At 42.2% G+C, this 19,833-nt stretch overlaps 2 protein-coding genes across 6 annotated transcripts in view; both read left to right on the top strand.

Moving 5' to 3' along the window:
* The window catches only part of MTF2 (metal response element binding transcription factor 2), a 55,750-nt gene extending 36,267 nt beyond the window's left edge, over nucleotides 1-19,483 (top strand). For 3 of the 5 annotated variants that reach the window (XM_084758781.1, XM_084758778.1, XM_084758782.1), the window contains 5 exons: nucleotides 1,789-1,959; nucleotides 5,788-5,893; nucleotides 6,033-6,085; nucleotides 6,194-6,298; nucleotides 9,593-10,501. In XM_084758781.1, coding sequence (XP_084614907.1) covers nucleotides 1,789-1,959; nucleotides 5,788-5,893; nucleotides 6,033-6,085; nucleotides 6,194-6,298; nucleotides 9,593-9,950 — 793 coding nt within the window. In that variant the 3' untranslated portion in view covers nucleotides 9,951-10,501. Of the gene's footprint in view, nucleotides 1-1,788; nucleotides 1,960-5,787; nucleotides 5,894-6,032; nucleotides 6,086-6,193; nucleotides 6,299-9,592; nucleotides 10,502-12,390 lie in introns of those variants that run through there. The other 2 variants (XM_084758779.1, XM_084758780.1) reach the window with 2 other exon arrangements.
* CCDC18 (coiled-coil domain containing 18) overlaps nucleotides 12,493-19,833 on the top strand; it is a gene marked incomplete at its 5' end in the record, with an annotated part of 112,471 nt that continues 105,130 nt past the window's right edge. The window contains one exon of the mRNA XM_084758740.1: nucleotides 12,493-12,580. The remainder of the gene's footprint in view (nucleotides 12,581-19,833) is intronic.

Below are 19,833 nucleotides of genomic sequence, written 5' to 3' on the forward strand. Positions count from 1 at the left end.
CGGAAGAGGCAGGTGGCGTTGTACGTGTTTACCGTGTGAGCGCGCGTGCACGGAAGAGGCAGGTGGCGTTGTACGTGTTTACTGTGTGAGCATGCGTGCACGGAAGAGGCAGGTGGCGTTTTACGTGTTTTACTGTGGGTGTGCGTATGGACGGAAGAGGCACTTGTTTTAATGTCCTGTCCTTTCTTGGTCAGAGGGAAGCAGGGATTCTAGAAGGCTGGAGAAGGAAAGAGTAATCCTTCTGAGAATTGAGGGGAGATGGGGAGGGATATCAGTATCCTGACTGGGGTGGCTTTAATCTATTGGAGAAGTGTTCAGTAATAACTTAGCTCTGCACTGTGAAGTAGAAAGTGAAATCTTGTTAGCTGGTGGGTTAGCAAGTAGTATTGATCTGAGTTGTCCTTGATGCTTCTTTCATGAAATATAATATTCTTTTATGGATGACCCTCCCTTCTTTAAAACAGCATGTCTGCATTTCTTGAAAATATTTTCAAAAGGACAAAGAGATTTTTACAAATGCATGTATACAACTCTCAGACAGACTGTTACATTGTATTATAACATTTTTGGTTTTGACAAGGTGCTGTTTTGAACTTGACAGTATTTTCTTACTGGTATTTTTAACTATTTGTAACTAGATCTTTCAATTAGCTTGAAAAAGCATAAGGTAATTGAGTAATTGTGCTGATAAAAATATTGTTTGAGCTGGTGGTTGCTGGGAATTGAACTCAGGACCTCTGGAAGATGTCCTTAACCTGAGCCATCTCTCCAGCCCCTGAGTTACACATTTTTAGAGGTGCATAAAAGTGGAAAACCATTTTGAGCAGCTGACTGGTATAGGTTTTTATCCCATAGGAAAACATTTTTATATGGCTAGGACGGCTCTAGTGGAGTTAAGTTGTATGGAAATGTTTGAACACAAAAATTCTAAAGACCAAAGGTAGGCCATGTGGTGAGTGTGTTTTTCAGAGGCCTAAGATATACTAACACTTTTTGGGTCTAAATTGCTTTCAACTCTGTGTCCAACCTATATACTCATTTCTGGACTTTTAGAGTCTCTTTTTAAAAAGTTATTTGTGGTCAGGTTTTTTTGTACTAAAAAAAACTATAAATAGAGTTTATTGGAACCAAATCCTCCTCGCCTTTTGAGATCATGTAATTAGAGACGGTGTTACTGACTGGCTCAGGCTGGCCATGGTTATGGGTTCAGAGCCAGCACAGTGGGTCATACTGTCACGCCAAACTCATGGGAGGTTGAGTTAGGAGGCCAGTTTACCTTCATAATGAGGTCTGTCTACCATAATTACCCGAATTCAAATAATCCAGCCAGCTTGGCTTCCCATGAACTGGGACTGTAGGTGCCTCTCGGACTAACTAGAAGCCAAAAGGAAGGGAACATGGGAGTTTTCTATGTTGTCCTATCTTTACCACCCATGATAGCTGTTGCCTTCAGATAAGAGTCTGTAGCCGGGCGTGGTAGCACACGCTTTTAATCCCAGCACTCGGAGGCAGGGGCTGGTGGATCACCGTGAGTTCGAGGCCAGCCTGGTCTACAAAGCAAGTCCAGGACAGCCAAGGCTACACAGAGAAACCCGGTCTCGAAAAAAACAAAACAAAACAAAACAAAGAATGTTTAGCCTGATCAAGGAAGTCAGGAGGAAACACTTCTGTGGCGTCTGTCTGGTAGCTTTCCATGTATGTCTATTTTTGAAACTTGTAAGTTAGGGTATTCCATCTGTGTGTGCAGTTTTTAAAATTGGAGGTTTTTTGTTTTTGTTTTAAATTTAGGTTTATGTCTGGGAAAGAAATAAAGAAGAAGAAGCATTTGTTTGGGTTACGAATTCGTGTTCCTCCTGTGCCACCAAATGTGGCTTTCAAAGCAGAGAAAGAACCAGAAGGAACATCCCATGAATTTAAAATTAAAGGCAGAAAGTCATCCAAACCTTTATCTGATTCAAGGTAAAAGTTGATCTGTGCTGTAGTTTTTTCTTTTTAAGCTTATTTGTAACTAAATATTTGTGTTGCATGGTCGCATTAGGATATATGAAAGTATAAGCAGCATAGTAGCCTGGCCCAGTTCCCATATCCATCCTGGTCTGTAACCTTTTTTTAGAAAAGGTAAGAAAAGATAATGCTAGATGCTTGTTTGTTTATTTTGGCCTTCAAGGAATAAACAGTTGATTTAAGGAAATGACTTAATATATTTACAATTTTTATTTGTGGATTTACTTTTCTCATTTGTTCAGCACTTTGATCAGATGCTGTACATTCTAAGTGCTGAGGATTTAATGAAAAGACGTATTTTTCCCCTTGTCCTTGATGGGATTACATTATAGTGAGGAAATATGTCATAAAAAGTAACATTATTCTGATGCCTTTTAGAGTTAATATGTTGTTTTAAACCCCCTGGGTCAATAGAGACAGGGACAGTGTACTTTAAAGGGGAGGCTTAAGGAAGGACTCTGTACACAGTATTAGAGACTTAATTGAGAGTAATCTAACGGCATGACAAATAAATGATCAAAACCCTCCAGCGTGCAGAAGTGTGGGTGTGGGGCCATGAGGCATAGCCTAGAAAGTCAGAAGAGTTTGCTACGAGCGGAAACCCACAGAGTAAGGGTGAGATGTATAAAAGATGGGAATAGGTCTTGATCACATAGCAACGTACAGATAGGCATATCCTGGCCTTCCAAACAAGGATATAAGCAGATTTAATTATCTTTAACAGTTCTTTGGAAGGTAGGCCAGAGAGGAGGAAAAGATGAAGCTTGGTTTCGTCTGGATGAGGTGCTTGTGCAGGAGGGGGTGAGAGCAGTCAAATGGAGTGTAGGTTTGACATCTCTTGTGAGGCTAGATTGATCAGATTTGCTATTGAATTAAATTTATGAGAGAAAAGGAGGAAGAATAAGTTAACGGCTTTCAATTTTCCATCTTGAACAACTCATAGATACCAGTTCCTTATTGAAAGGGGGAAGAACCTGATGGTGAGGTGGTTGGAGCATTTCCTGTTCCCGTGCCTGTTCTCATACAGTAGAGACTCTATGACATACCTAAACCTCGCCATGTAGGTGACTGGTTTGTAAATAACGATGTAAACTTAAAGCAGATTAATAACATCAGGAGAATAAAATTTTCTAGGGAAGCAAGTAGAGAAGAGAATGGGCTTTAAGATGGTATTTGGATTTAAAAATTTGGAAAATTATAAAATTTGAAGGTAGAAAACAAACTAAGGAGACTAAAATAGAATGGGCAGCATGGTAGCAGAAGCCAGGAATATTTGCTGCCATGGAAAGCAAAAGAAGTGAATTGTTTCAAGAAAGGTAGGTAAGTTATGTCATACTGGATGCTAGTAAAACACAAAGAGGAAGGATGCTGTTAGTGACCTTGACAAGAGTAGTTTAGAGACCGAAATGAGCTGAAGTGACCGAGCCCGCGCTTCCTGCGCTCTTCTCCGAGCCCGCGCTTCCTGCGCTCTTCTCCGAGCCCGCGCTTCCTGCGCTCTTCTCTGAGCCCGCGCTTCCTGCGCTTCCTGCGCTCTTCTCCGAGCCCGCGCTTCCTGCGCTCTTCACCGAGCCCGCGCTTCCTGCGCTCTTCTCCGAGCCCGCGCTTCCTGCGCTCTTCACCGAGCCCGCGCTTCCTGCGCTCTTCACTGAGCCCGCGCTTCCTGCGCTCTTCCTGCATGTCAGAATAGTGATGAGGGGAAGAGCGCATACAAGGAAACTATCTTTGAGAATTATGAATGAGGCAAAAAAAAAAAAAAAAAAGTAGAAAGGAAAATGTATGTCAGCAAAGCTGAGACGTTTTGCTGTAAGTGAATCATACAAATGGACTGGCAGTTGAAGACGGGAGGGAGAACATGGCAGCTATGTGAATCTGTTTGTGTACCTAGACCCAGTGGGCTGGGAAGCTGAGCATGGGGCGCAGCCTAACCTTGTTGAGAAAGCGAGGGGCAGGCTCTGTTGCCTCAGGCTGAGAGTGGCTTTTGATGGCTGGCGGACACCTTTCTGATGAAATGACCCCCAAAACAAACATGGGTATAGACATGATTGTAAGAATTAGAGGCTAAAGTTATGGTCTGGGGGTCTTACTTTCTCAAGGAAGTGTGAGGTGTAAGGTTGCTTGAAAATATAATTCCAGCACTGCCCCAGGGAGGCAGAGGCAGACAGAGCTCTGAGTTCGAGGCCAGCCTGATGTACAAGGTACAGCCAAGACTACACAGAAAAACCCTGTCTTGAAAAATAAACAAAAAGAGAGATAAAAAGTTATTCTACAAAGAAAATCTATTTACCAAACACTGACACCACCAGGTACACATTACTGTAAGGTTTTGTTGAAAAAGAAGAAATGCTTATTCCTGCCATTTTCAATTTTATCTGATCCTTTACTAACAGTTGCCATTATAAATTAGAAAAAGAGAATCATGCAAAGGTCACGCCGTCGTGATGATGTCATGGGAGACTCCGTCTATGGCAGCACTCCAATTGTCTCACAGGACAAAGAAGGGGTTAGCTTCCTTCAGAGCATCTGCCTTCCGTCTGGGCCCTGCACATTCGTGGTCTTTTAAAGGCAGAGTGTATTACTACTTTTAGTTCAGTGGTCCTCTTTACATGTTAGGGTGTTTTGTGAAAATGTACATCCCAGCCATCCTTGTCCTTAATATTTTTAGCATCTAGTTCGGTTCCCCCTTAATCCTGCCACTGTTATCTTCTTTCTAGTCTACTGCAATGGTGCTCCTTTCGTTGTCTCTAATCGTATTTTCCTTATATAACATCCTCATGGCACTTCATTTTGTTAGCTTGTATTTATTTGTGAATGTCAACTGTTGTAAGGCCTTCAGGACACATCTTTGTGTCCTTTTTTTTTTTTTTTTTAAAGATGTGTTTATTATGTATACAGTGTTCTGCCTGCACATACACTCACAGGCCAGGAGAGGACACTATATCTCACTATAGATGGCTGTGAGCCACCATGTAGTTGCTGGGAGTTGAACTCAGGACCTTTGGAACAGCAGTCAGTGCTCTTAACCTCTGAGCCACCTCTCCAGCCGCTTTGTGTCCTTTTTATGTCCCTTTTGTAGCAGCTGTTCATGCTGCTATATTCTGTATGTTCTTTTTTTTTTTTTTTTTTTTTTTTTAAAGAGATGCTCTTGACTATCAAACTTGTTTTTATTTTGCTTGGTATATAACTTCTAAAAATTATTTTCTGGCCAGGTGCAATGGCACACACTTGTAATCCCAGCACTCAGGAAGGCAGAGGCAGGCAGATCTCTGAGCTCAAGGCCAGCCTGGTCTAGGGAGTGAGTCCAGGACAGCCAGTGCTACACAGACAAACCCTGTCTCAAAGCAAAAAGAGAAAAATAAAAATAAATGAAATATTTACTTATTTCTCCTTTATGTTCTGCTGCCTGGGGCTTGCTCCTTTCTCTGATGGTGTCACCTTTGTGTGTACGTGTGTGTTAGAGTAGATACAAGACCAGTGCTATATACTGAAATTTAACATGGATATTTTTACAAGGTTAACTTACCTTGCAGTCACTTTTAGTAGTAAATTCTTGAAACCTTCCTACAAGTAGTAAGAAATAAACTTGTTTTAAAATCTTCTAGCCAGTGTAGCTGTTTGTTTGTTTTTTTTTAAACCTTGAAGTGATAAGCATATATTAGATTTATAGTAAAGAGAGCACCTTTTTCCTTAAAACTTTCAAAAATAGAATTATAATTGTTTAACTAGCTATGTAAAGCCATTGTCATTTTTGCTTTATGCAAAGATTAAATAAAATCTTTGTTTCAGGGAAGTAAGCAATGGGATAGAAAAGAAAGGGAAGAAAAAGTCTGTAGGTCGTCCTCCTGGCCCATATACAAGAAAAATGATTCAAAAAACTGCTGAGCTACCTTTGGTAAGAGGATTTGTTTGCATATGTTCTCAGTAAAGATCTCTGCAGTTATTAAGAAGTGAATGTCTTACTCTAGTTACAGTAGAACTTCCCTTTAAGTGTCTTTTTTTTCTTTCTCTATTTATTTAAAAATTTTTTCCAGGATAAGGAATCAGTTTCAGAGAATCCGACGTTGGATTTATCTTGTTCTATAGGGTAAATAGTTGATTTTTTTCTTTCCTGGGAATATTCTTTATGAGAGAATTAGTATTTCTATTTTTAATATAATATAGTTGTTATACCATTTAAATTCTCTCGTCTCAGGAGAACTGAGGGAATTGCACATTCATCCAACACCTCAGATGTGGACCTCACGGGTGCTTCCAGTGCGAAAGAAACTACCTCCTCTAGCATTTCCAGGCATTATGGGTAGGCATTTTGTCTTCTCGTTCTGTCCCATCCTGTGTCTCCCTCCCCACACCCACCCTCCTGCTCCTCCCTCCTGAGACAAGGTTTCTCTGTGTAGCCTTGGCTGTCCTGCATCAGGTGGCCTTGAATGCTAGAATGGAAGGCATGTGCCACCACTGCCTGATTTGGCTTATTAATTTTAATTGAATATTTTTTAGCTTGGTGAGCTAGTCAGATTTTTTTGTTGTTGTTACTTATAGGACTTTAGTGACTTAAATGCAGCTGTGTCACTGTAATGCCTAGTTGACAGCTCATAAAAGCTACGTTCCTGGAAGTCTGCATAAGTTTTAGACATCTCCAAAAAGAGTCTCTCACCAATGAGTTTTTTTTCCCTTTCTTTCTGTTTTTATAACTATCGGAAGGAGGCTTATGATGAATCTTTTATGCTTTTTTATGCTTTCTGAGTCTTGTAAGTTTCCTATATTGAATTTTCTTAGCTTACTATTTTTTAAAAAAAGGGTTTGCCTTGGCTGGAGAGAGGCTCAGTGGTTAAGAGCACCGTCTGCTCTTTCAGAGGTCCTGAGTTCAATTCCCAGCAACCACATGGTGGCTCACAACCATCTGCCATGTGATCTGATGCCCTCTTTTGGATGCAGGTGTACATGCAGATAGAGCACTTACTTATGTGCATGTTAAAAAAAGGAAAGGTTTACTTATTCCTTAACTATAAAAAATACAGAGTGTACAATACATAATGAAGCTGCAGGAGGTGGCGTGGTGGCCCACGCCAGGGGTGTCCATGAGGAGCTACAGCGCACTTGGTGTAAGGCTGATGGGGGGAAGAGAGCAGTGAGGGCCTGGAGAAGAGGTGGAGGCAGTGCGTGAGCCGCGAGGACAGGGAGAGAAGGGGCAGAGACCGGGGAGTGGGGGTAGGGGGGGGAGGAAGTGCCTGCACAGAGAGCTAGGGGTAACAGTCAGGTCCTTCTCATCCTGCACACACCTGGCTCATGCCTTTAATTCCAGCACTTTGGAGGCAGAGGCAGGAGGATCGCTGTGAGTTAGAGGCCAGCCTGGTCTACAAAGTGAGTCAAGGATGGCCAAGGCTACACAGAAACCTTGTCTCAAAAAACCAAACCAAACCAAACAAACCCCCCCAAAAACAAAAAAAGAATTTGCTAGGTACCCGAGGGCAGGCCAGAAGAATCCTCTGTTTGCCAACATTCCTCCATTTTTTCTTTAAAATATGAGGAACTGAGTCAGGCGTGGTGGTGCACTCACTTGGGAGGCGGAGGCCAGCCTGGTCTACAAAGCGAGTCGAGGACAGCCAAGGCTACACAGAGAAACCCTGTCTTACAAAACAAAACAAAACAGAAAGAAAGAAAAAAGAAAGAAAGGAGTTAGGGAGGGGTGGTATGGTGGGAATGGGGGCGTTGCATTCTTTGGGCCATTCCTGCCGACTGAGGGCAAAGGTATTTTGGGGGACTCTGAGAAATTGGGGTGCTGAGTAAGTCCTGGGACTGCTGGCTGTTTTGCTGTTGTCCAGGCTCTGTGGGACCATCTGAGGCTAGGATAGTACAGGCCCAGTGCGCATAGCTTGGACCCCCTTGGGTAGCTCAGGGAGAAAATGTCTTCAGAGGTGTATAATTGAAGCTTTGAGCCCCATGGTCTTGGTAGTTGTGGGGAGGGGAGTCCCCAAACCAGAGAAAGGGGGAGGAGACCCAGCCTCTGAAGTGGGCAGGTTAGGAAGGAAACAGGCTGTTGATTGGCACTGCTCACCTGGAGCCGGTCTGACCCTCCCAGGTGAGTCTGAAGCTGTGTTCACCCACACAGCAGAGAAGAAGCTGGAGAAATGACTTTGGTTAAAATCATGAACACTCTTTGGGGTGAGCCTTGTGTGGAACAGACTGAAAGAGGGTCTTCTTCCCCCCTGTGTGGAAGCCTGGGTGTGTGAAAAGTTAGCAGAGTAAGAAACAGCAGTAAAGAACACTGGCTGCCCTTTCAGGGGACCCACATGGCAGCTCACAGCTCTGTAAGTCCATTTGCAGAGGATCTGACACCCTCACACAGACACCATACAGCACACCAGTGCACATGAAATAAAAGAAACGCCTTTTAAGTTTATACTTCTAATCAACCAAAGCAAATACAAAATATAAAATCTTGAGCTTTTGACTATGATAGTCCATCCTATAGTGTAAAAAGGGTCTCTCTGTGTGTTCTGGGCTCTCTGGCTATTCTGGGCTGGGCTTTAGACCTGGCCTGTCTCTATCTCCCGAGTGCTTGGATTAAAAGCATGCCCCACCATGCCTGCCTGCTTTTCTTTCTCTCTCTTTTTTTTTTAAATCAATTTTTCACAACAAAAATTTTCTTAGACCATGTCATGTCAGGCATGAAAAATAATAGCCTATTTTGGATGTCTAATTATCTATCTATCTATCTGTCTGTCTATCTATCTACCTGCTTGTTTGTTTATTTAATTAATTAATTTATTTATTAATTTATTTGTGTAGCCTTGGCTGTCCTGGACTCGCTTTGTAGACCAGGCTGGCCTCGAACTCAAAGCGATCCGCCTGCCTCTGCCTCCCGAGTGCTGGGATTAAAGGCGTGCGCCACCACGCCCGGCTTAAACAGTATTTTTTTCTTTCCTTTTTCACCAGAGCTGAGAACTGAACCCAGGGCCTTGTGCTTGCTAGGCAAGCACTTTACCACTGAGCTAAATCCCCAACCGCTGGATTTTTTTTTTAAGGGGTGCTAATTACTGTCCCCCAGACCTTGTATATGTCAGGCACGCTACTTATTACTGAGCTACATTGCCAGCTTTGCTCTGCTTCTTCTTTTTTGTTTTTGTTTTTTTTCCCCCAAGACAGGGTTTCTTTCTGTAGCCTTGGCTGTCCTGAACTCACTTTGTAGCACAGCTGGCCTCGAATTTAGAGATCTGCCTGCCTCTGCCTCCCATGTACTTGGATTACAGGCGTGTGCCACAGCATCCACCTTTGCTCTGATTCTTAGTATTAAGCCCAGTAGTACATAGTTAAGGAAGAGAAAGTCTACAGTAGCCACACTCTAGAAAGTGATGTGTTCCTATCATTGGAAGCAGGGGTATAGTGCCAATGACTTTTACTATTTTAACGTCGTTGGACCTTATCTTAGCAAACACATACTTAGAGTAGCCGGGTGCTGGTAGAGTCACCCGAGCACTGGGGAGGCTGATGCAGGGACATTAGGAAACTGCTAGTCTAGTCTATATGATGAGAACCTGTTTGGAAAAAATGCCCCAGTAAAAAAAGTTCTTAGGAGACATATTTTCCCACCCAGATTATCCGACTCTAGAAAAAGAACCCGCACGGGAAGACCGTGGCCTGCTGCAGTACCACATTTGCGGAGACGGAGAGGGCGCCTTCCAAGAAGAGCACTCCAGACTCAGAACTCAGACGTTGTAAAAGATGATGAAGGCAAAGAAGATTATCAATTTGAAGAATTTAATACAGAAATCCTGAACAACCTAGCAGATCAGGAGCTACAACTCAGTCACCTGAAAAACTCCATCACTAGTTACTTTGGTGCTGCAGGCAGAATAGCGTGTGGTGAAAAGTACCGCGTCTTGGCTCGTCGCGTGACGCTGGACGGAAAGGTGCAGTACCTTGTGGAGTGGGAAGGAGCCACCGCGTCCTGACTGCAGGACTGAGTGGTGGTCACTGCACTCATTTTCTGTTGGTTCAGTTCAAAGCCCTAAAGGAGTGTGGATTTTACTAGCATTTTTAAACAAACAAACAAACAAACAAACACACAGAAACCATACAAAGAGTCACAAAAGGATATGATACTAGCCTTAACGTGTACTTGTCAATGTTACGGATATTGTCATAAAAAGATATCTTTTAAAAATCAGAGGAGAGACTTAATTTTTTAAATCTTAAGATTTGTAGACTGTCTCTAGGATAGAACATTAAACACGACTCAAACCCATGCATGGTGTTAGACACTTTTCTAATTATCGCATTAAGTCAGTTTTTGTGATTAGTGATTGTCAGAACAAATGATCATGTAGATAGCACAAGTATTTGGAGAAACATTGCGTGTTTGTTACCAAAATGTTGGAAAAATTTATTTCAATACCCTTTAGATTTCATAAAGTGCAGTGTATATAATGTCTACTGAAAGACTGTAAAATATTGAAGTTTCTTTCAAGCAAAATGTAAAAAATATATTGAGCCTGTAAATTGCTCTGTGACTAGACTTCATTGTCGTCTTAATATATTCTTTGCATGTACATGTATATGCACGTGTGTGTATATACGTGTGTGTGATTATGTGACCTATGCAATACAAATTATGGGAATGGGCAGCTTTGGAGTATCTATCCCATAATTCTTATTTCAGGAATAGTTGCAGTATTTACACAGCAGCATTTCTTCTCAGGCTTTTATTGGGTGCTGTTGCTTGCTATGTGTGAAGAGAAATGTGTCAAACAAGTGTGTATTGAAGGGTGTGAACAACAGTGTTTATGGGCTTTCTCAATGCTTGTCAGTCCTTGTAACTCAGCTGTTGAACATCTAAAGCAAACTCAAGTGATATCTACATTATTTTCTACTCAAAGTGACGTTTCCAAGGTATCGTGGCACATTATGATTGTAAATGTCTCAGTTTCAACAGGAAGTCTGTCGGAGCCTGCTCAGGACTCCGGAAATGTCTGTAGCAATTGTTAGTCATGTCTGAGTAAGCGTAGTATGAACAAAGTGTTCTATTGCACAGGGTTAACAAACAGTATGTTGCTAGCTGAGGCTGACTGCTGTTTTATTACAACATTACCTCTTGTTTTTATAAAATGTACCAAGATTTAAATTGATATCTTTATTTTACATGTTAAAAGTCTTTTATCACCAGTGTTAGAGTTGTCTTCTGTTTCTTTTTTGTTTTCTTTTGTTTCTTAGCCAAAGAGTAAACAGAAGAATGTTATTTTGGTAGCTCTTCATTTTATTTTTAGAATTATTGGTGGATTTTAGACTCACAATTGGAGAAATTTCTACCAAAATGGAAAATCTGAAGTGTATTGATGACAGAATCCTAAAACTGTGGTTAGTGCTTATTTATTCCATTAATTGATTGTTTGACTTTTTAAAGAAACATGCTTTATTTCTTTAAGCATCTTCAAAAGATGACTTTTCTTGTCACATTGTAGCCAAAAGAAGCAGAGAACTTTGTTGTCCTGCATTTGGCTCCTGGTTGCCCAGGTATAATGAGCTTTACAAAGTGCAAATTACAAACTGTCACTTCTGTTCACCTCCACCAAAACTTGATTTCCCAGCTGTTAATTTAAAGTTGCCTTTCCTGCAGCTGCAGTATTTTGAATAACACAGAGATTGTGTTGAGTTTCTGAATGTTTTATATCTAGGGGTAATGGGACAGGTAACTCCCGTGTCACCGTATTCACTCCAGCTGTACCATATTTCATTTTCCCCAAAGTCCTTTAATTCTAACTGAACACCAGCAGTATTTTTAGTAACTCTTTTAAAAATACTCGGAAGACAATTTATCAAGCTGAACTGTCGTTAGACGTAATTATTGTGAATGTCTGTTCTCTTATCATGGTGGTTCACTTGGCTCTGATGTTCAGTTTGTATTTTTGAAGTTGCTTTACTTAGAATTAAAACAGACGGAACATTAAATGTGTGTATTTTTTAAAGAGCTAATGAGTTTTTCTTCTGTATTTGCTTGAAAATACACACTGATCCAGTAGGCAACAGCTTTTATTGTTTTAGGGAGGGAAATTTTCTAATTCTACTTTTATCCACTTGGTAATCTTTAAAGAACCCTGACTTCATTTCCTTTTGCCCCACAATAACATTAATATTCTGTGTTCATCTTAAATTATCTTTTATAAAAGGATATGTAGCCAGCTTACGTGCTTTGTATTTGAAAGGCAGGCAGCCTGCCTCTGTCTGTCCTGCCCGCTTCAAAACATGAGAGAAATCGAGACTTCACGCCTGTTTCTCCTACATAGGTGTTGGGGCAGTTGTAAAAAGGCATCTTATTTTTGTTTAACATATTTGTCCCTAAACTACAGAATGAAAAGTTGTAAAAATAATATACCTTCCTCTCTCTTTCTTTTTAAGCATTTAAGAGGATAACAAAAGAACACGCAAGCTGTATATCTTGGCAGCTGCTGGAATAGGCAGACGTAGAAGAAGAGGGCAGGCCGTGGCGTTTGAGTCAGGCTCCAGCACCCTCAGCAAGCAGGCGTCATGGGAGCCCACCCAGGCTTTGGAAGAAGGTAGAAGAAAAGGAAAAGACTCAGAAGAGCAGGTAGATTTAAGAGAGACTTTGTAGCAGCTCCAAAAAAGTCTGTAGTAGACCTTATTTTAATTTCTCTCATTTGTAATTTAGAACATTTTTGTAATGACCCTGCACTGTATGGTAAGCCAGTGCTTACGTGACAGAGTCAGAGTTAGCAAAGTAACTAAATCCTCAGTGCTTGTCTCAAGCTCCAGAGATCACCAGCCTCCCTGCTCAGCCTCCCTGCTCTCTGGGGTGCTGAGGCTATATGTTTGTATAGCTCCCACGCGGTCTGTAAGTTCTGGTGCCAGTACAACGGAACTCAGACCTTGCCAGGAAGCCCACTGTGTGCGGGAGTTGAGCTTGTCCCTTCTCCATTTTTTTTTGGGGGGGGGGGCAGATTATATCCATGTACTTGCTTTCTGTCATGGGTATATTTATATTTCTGTATGTCAGTGTTCAGGATAAAATTGTGGTTTTGACTGCTTTGTGTTCCTGTTAGGTACTATTACATTTTGGAATATGTTGGAATATTTTCTGACTTAAAACAGTTACTAGAGTTTGAAAGAGGTTTTATGGCCAAGAGAGATACCCATGTGGTAGTTCCAGATAGCCCCCTGTGTCCCCAGTTGCCCCTTCCCCCAACCCTCTAGATGGAGAAATTTTCTTTCTTAATTATATTTGAATACAAAACTCTAGAAGTCCCATTCAGTTTCTCTGGAAGCATTTGATTATCTTATAGTCTTTCATCAGGAAAATGAACACTTGACAGTTTTCTTTTTCTTTTGGTTTTTGAGACAGGGTTTCTCTGTTTTTAGTCTTGGCTGTCCTGGAACTCGCTGTGTAGACCAGGCTGGCCTTGAACTCACATAGATTAATTAAACATTAGAAAGGAGCAAGAATAAGATTCCCGATGAGCAAGATCACTGCCCGCTTGTACCTGACAGAGTTCTTATAAGCCAACTCCTCTTGTTGGCATTTTCGGTTTCTGGGAATGAATAAAAAATTGGATTCTAAGTAATTCCTTTTCTTCAAGGAATATAATATGTCATTTAAACTTCCCATTGGATCTATTTAAGCAAATAAAACCTTCACAGGTAACATATACTTTTGTGTAAAACAGATGGCCTGCCCAACATTCCTAGTCTAGCTATGTGTCAGTATGCAGGCACTAGAGATGCTGAGACGGGAGTTTGCAACCTGCCTGTGCCCTTTCTGCCTCAGAATTTCTAGTCTCTGTCCTGTTTCTTGTATTTATGCTTGGTTATCCCTTGGCTCCGACTGTGTGACATGCACTCTTCTCGAAGCCGAACAGATAGCTGTGGTGTGTGGGGGAGGAGCAGTAATAGATGCTGCACGGCATTTGGTCAACTGCATCGGACCAAAACAGCAGCAGAAACAGACACCTCCTCCTTTATTCTGCAGTCCCTAGTGCTGGGATTAAAGGCCTTGGCTGCCGCCACCAGCTCCTGGTCACAATACACCCAGCTGGCTGCGCAGTGGGGCACACCTCTAGTTCCACTAGTCCCAGCCCTCGGGAGGCAGAGGGAGGCGAAGCTCTGTGTGTCCGAGGCCAGCCTGGTCTACACAGCCTGAGTTCCAGGCCTGCCAGGGCTACACAGAGAAACCCTGTCTCCAAACACAAACAAACACATTAAAAGGAAAAAAGAAAGCAATCATTTAAATGGTGTCATTTAATAACATTTCCTGAACAGAATTTGAAACAACACAACTATTAGAAGTTTTTGTTGTGCTTTGTTTAGTTGTAGTTTGAAAATACCGTTACACTACGTTATAACTTTTTTCTTTAAATTTGTGTGTTATGCGCGAGTGCCTGCATGTATGTGTGTGCTGCACTTGGAGACAGGTACACAGGAGCTGTGAGGAGGTCCTCCGCTCCGCTGAGCAGGTACAGACAGACATGAGCGCCGAGAACAGAAGCTGAGTCCTCTGGGAGAGCAGGACGTGCTTTGTTTGTTTGTTTGTTTTGTTTTGAGACAGGGTTATAGATAAAGCCCATAGTAGAGAGATGTTTGGATTGTAACTTTATAGACTTTGTGTTTCTCCCCCTTTTCTGATTTTCAGGCTCTTTGTGTAGTCCAGGTTGGCCTGAAATTGCTATGTAGTTGAAGATGGTCTTGAACTCTTTGTTTTCTTGCTTCTACTTTCTGACTGCTACAATTATAGTATGCTCATTTTCTTTAAGCATTAATTTTCATTTTAACGTGTGTGCGTGTGTGTGTGTGTGTGTTGGGTGAGGTATCACATAGGAGTTGCAGGTGCCTTTAGGCCCCTGAGGCACAGGTGGTAAGCCGCCTGACCTAAGTTTTGGGAACTGAGCTTGGTTGTTTTGCAAGAACAGTCTATGCTCTTAACCTCTGATCTTTCCCTTTCATTTCACTACGGTCTTTTTGGATTCTTGAGACACGGTTTCTCTGTGTAGCCTTGGCTGTCCTAGATTTGCTTTGTAGACCAGGCTGGCCTTCGAATTCACAGCAGTCCTCCTGCCTCTGCCTCCTGAGTGCTGGGACTAAAGCACCACCACAGCCACCTTTCTCTCCTTTTGTGTGTATTCTTTTATATACATTTTTGTGGGGTTTTCTCTTCTTTGTTTGTTTGTATTGTTTTCCTGAGACAGGGTTTCTCTGTGTAGCCCAGGCTGGCCTTGAACTCAGAGATCTGTTTGCCTCTGCCTTGCCGAGTGTTGGGATTACAGGCACGTGCCACCATGCCTGGCTGCTATGGTCAATTTTTGATGCCTCTTGGAAGTCATAGTTGTTGTTTGATACAGACTTTGTTGTAGTCATGCTGGTCTGAATTCCCAATCCTCCTCCTTGTTTCTCTTTTCAGGTGCTGGGATCAATATATATGCACTACCAAGCCTAGCCCATAGTAGGTTCTTTAAGTAACTTCTAAGCCAGTTAAAGAAAAACATTAATAATGCCCCTGTCAAGGGATGGAGAGATGGCTTAGAGGTTAAGAGCACTGTCTGCTCTTCCAGAGGTACAGGGTTCAATTCCCAGCAACCACATGGTGGCTCACAACAATCTATACTGTGATCTGATGCCCACTTCTGGCCCTCAAGTGTACATGCAAGCAGAGCACTGTATACATAACAATAAATAAATCTTTTTTAAACAAAATATGAAAATGCAGTATAAGTTCACATTTTACTTTTATATATTCCCTGTAATATTTATAATATGTAAACTATATTACATGTATATTGTTTATGTCATAATATATATATTTATTTCCATTCCATTGGAAATTTTGTAACTGAATATTTGGCCTCTATAATTAGTTCTCTCTTCTGAATGCTTTATGATTCTTGTGCTGTGAAGACAATAATGTCCATGTTTCTAACATCAAAACTAATATGTTTAATTTCTTATATTTCATTTGGACAAACATCCTTTTTTGTACATGCTCATCTAAGCAGAAATAAGTTCTACTTCTTTCCCTTCTCAAAATTAAAAAAAAAAGAAAAAAGAAAATAAAAAGAAGAAGGATGTCCCTTGTGAGGTTGGCAGGTACTTTTCTCTGTGTTTAATGATGTGTCAGGCATTGCACAAAGCCCTGAAAAGACAGTTTGGGAACTGCAGCTCTCAAGTGGGTTGGAGGGAGGGGAGGAGGGGAGCAGAGCTCTTCAGTGAGGACTCTGGGAGGGCATCTGACTCAGTCAGCCTTAAACCTGCTGTGCTGGGCATGCAGTGTAAACACTTCACTATTGGCTCTGTTCACTGTGCTTGTGTTCTGCTTTTAAATTAACTCATTAGGAGCCCGGTTTAATCCTTTAATCCCATGCCTGTCATCCCAGCACTCAGGGAGGCAGAGCTAGGTGGATCTACAAAGAGAGTCCAGGACAGCCAAGGCTACACAGAGAAGCCCTGTCTTGAAAAAAAAAAAAAAAAAAAAAAAAAAAAAAGAATGCCTTTTTATTCAGGAGTTTTTTTTAGGACGTATTAGGCATTTCATGCTTTCATGAAAACATTTTTGCTGGGTTTGGTGGCACATGTCTGTAATCTCAGCGCTAAGGAAGCAGAAGTAGGTGGGTCTCTGTGTCTGAGGTTAGCCTGGTCTACATGGTGAGTTCCAGACCAACCAGGCCTACACAGTGAGACAGTTGTCTCAACAACAAAAGTATCATTTGCAGGCTGTGGGTACAGTGTTTAGTGCACAAGCTCTAACCCCCGCCTGAGGCCCAGCACTACATACATCTGGGAAGAGCGGCGTGTTAGTAATCGACTCTGCCCTGAGGTGTGCAGCCAGCTGTATTCTGGGAATTTAACGACAGCTCTGGTTTAAGCTCCTGAGAAGTATTTAGGAAAAGAGGAAGCATTCTCATATCCTGTTCACTAAAGATTTTGTTATTCATGAATTTTTTATGGAATAGAGGTTTTTAGAAGTTTGACAGCCGAATAACTGCTACATGACTAATGTAGGGAGAGCTGCTTGATTTGTTTTGTAACTCGATTCTTTTTTTCCCCCCCCCCCCATCCTAAAACAGGGTTTCTCTGTGGCCCTGTTTCCCTGGCTGTCCTGGACTCACTCTGTAGACCAGGCTGGCTTCAAAGTCACAGAGCTCCTCATGCCTCTGCCTCCTAAATGCCGAGATTCAGGGCACGTGACACCATCACCCAGCTACTGCAAACATTTAAAACAATGTTCTATTTTTGTTTTAATTTTATGTATGTATTTGTGTGGATGCTTGCGCTTGTGAATGTAGTGTTGGAGGCCTATACTGCTGGATCTCCTGGAGCTGGAATTTGCATGCTCTGTGTGCTCTCAACCACTGAGGCATCTCTTCAGTCCCCAAATAGTTTTGTTTGTTTGTGCTTTGGGTTTTTGTTTTGTTTGAGACAAGAGTGTCCATGTAACCTAGGCTGCCCTGGAATTCTATATGTGGATCAGTCTAGCCTTGAATTTACAGAGATCCACCTGCCTTTGTCTCCCTAGTGCTGGGATTAAAGGTGTGTACTGCTACACACATTCCCTTTACGTCTTTTATTATTTATTTATTTTCATTTTTCGAGACAGGATTTCCTTTTACATGTTTTAAAAGTTTATTATGTTTTAGCTGGGCATGGTGGCACATGTCCTTAATTCCAGCACGCCTTTAATCTCAGCACTCCAGAGGCAGAGACAGGTGGATTGCTGTGAGTTTGAGGCCGGCCTGATCTACAAAAGTACATCCAGAACAGCCAGCACTGTTTCACAGAGAAACCCTGTCTCAAAAAATATTTACAGGGGACTGGAGAGATGGCTCAGTGCTTAAGAGCGCCACCTACTCTTCCAAAGGTCCTGAGTTCAATTCCCAGCAGCCACATGGTGGTTCAGGACCATCTGTAATGTGATGTGATTCCCTCTTCTGGCCTGCAAAGTGGTAATGGCACACAGCTTTAATTCCAGCACTTGGGAGGCAGAGAGAGGCAGGCAGATTTCTGAATTCGAGACCAGTCTGGCCTACAAAGCGAGTTACAGGATAGCCAGGGCTCCACAGAAAAAAGTTTTGAAGTTCCGGTTGGCTGCCCTTGTTAGACCACGGCAGAGGGTGTGCTCATGTGGGTTCACATACATTGCACACACATGTTGGAGGCCATAGGTTGGCTTTATCTCTGTCATTTTCCTTTATCACAGCAGGATCTTTTCTGATTCTGGAGTTAACCAGTTTGGCTCGCCCAGGAAGGTTTTTCTGGGGGTCTTTGTCTGTCCCCCAAGTGCTGGAATTATCACATCTGGTCTGACTGACTCAAACTCTGGCTCGTACATTTGCAGCAGAAGACGCCCTTACTGAGGCTTCTTAGACTTAGGTTTGCATGTATTTTATCCATAGCCTGTGCCTTTATGGAAGGCTGAGAATAAAAGCCACATGCTAATTCATCTTACAAAGGAAAAGTGGCATGCTTTTTTTACTGACTCCATTTTATAAGGAGAATTGAGACTAAGAGGCAAAAGATCTAGAAACTTGGGGGTTCTTGGAAGAAAACCAATCAAGGGAGCAGTGAGAGGACCTCCTCCAGCTGCCTCAGCTATTCTTCCGCCTCCAGCCAGTTGAGAAGCAGCAAGTCTGTATAGACTTGTCACACACCCACCTTGTAACTTAGGTTTAAACAGTGTAGGTGTTTAGGGTCTCACTGTGCAGACCAAGCTGACCTTGAACTCTTCACTATTTATGTGTGTCTGATATGGTTAAAGGCCTTCACTGCTGCACCAGGCTCCTGTGAGCAGCCTTTGCTATCTGCCCAAATCTTCATAAATATTTTGGGTTTTAGGTATTGCAGACATATTTCCATTGGGTACTTGACAGTGCTATTTTTGGATCAGTATTTTCCACAGCTAGTTCTTGTTTTATTTTAGAGGTTGCTTGGCCTCAGGAAGGGCAAGCTGATACTTGAAGACGGGGAGATAGGCCTTGATATTGTCCTCCCTAATTGACTGCTAAAAAGCTGATTCTGTGCTTTTATCTTATCCAAAGTACTATACTTATTAGTACTTTGCAAGATTTTGCTTCTTTAAAAAAAAACATTCCATTGCTTCGGTACCCTCAGGATGTCAGGTCGGCTGAGGCTAACCATTACACAGTGCTCTCCCCTGTAGAAGCCATTGCCTTGTATTTTGTAGGCTTTTCCTGCTCCTTGTCTCCCAGGCATATCCAGTCTGTGGCTGAGAGTAGCTGGGCATGTGTGTGGCCCAACACAAAACAATAAAGTTACTTAAAACATGAATTTGGGTTGGGTTTCTCAAGTGAAAACTCTAGGTGACGATGTCTGTGGTACAGTGGCCAAAATCTGGACACACCGCAAGCTCTTGTCTTCTCCGTTGTTATTGGTCAAGAAATATTTGCCAGCACATTCTAAAAATGTCTGGGTCAGCAAGAAGGTTTAGTTGGGGGAAGTGTTTACAAGCCTGGTGACCTGAGTTTGAATAATCCCCCCCCCAAAAAAAACCATTAAAAAATAACTTCCCTTTTATATGTGAGAGTGGTTAAGAGCATTGGCTGTTCCAGAGGATCTGGGTTCGGTTCCCGGCACCCACATGCTTGCTCACAGCCACTGGTAACTCCAATTCCAGAGGATCTGGCTTTCTTCTGGCCGCATAGAGGCAGCACACATATGGTGCACATAAATATTTGAAGCAGAACACCTATACACAAATTTTAACAAAGGAATTTACAGGGCTGTCACTGTCAGACCTGATCTGAGTTGACTCGCTGGCACTCAGTGGAAATAGAAGACTGACCTCACAGTCTCCAAATGTGCCTGTGTGCTGTGGCCCACGTG

Source organism: Acomys minous (assembly GCF_964271855.1).
Source record: "Acomys minous genome assembly, chromosome: 15".
Lineage (NCBI taxonomy): Eukaryota > Metazoa > Chordata > Mammalia > Rodentia > Muridae > Acomys > Acomys minous.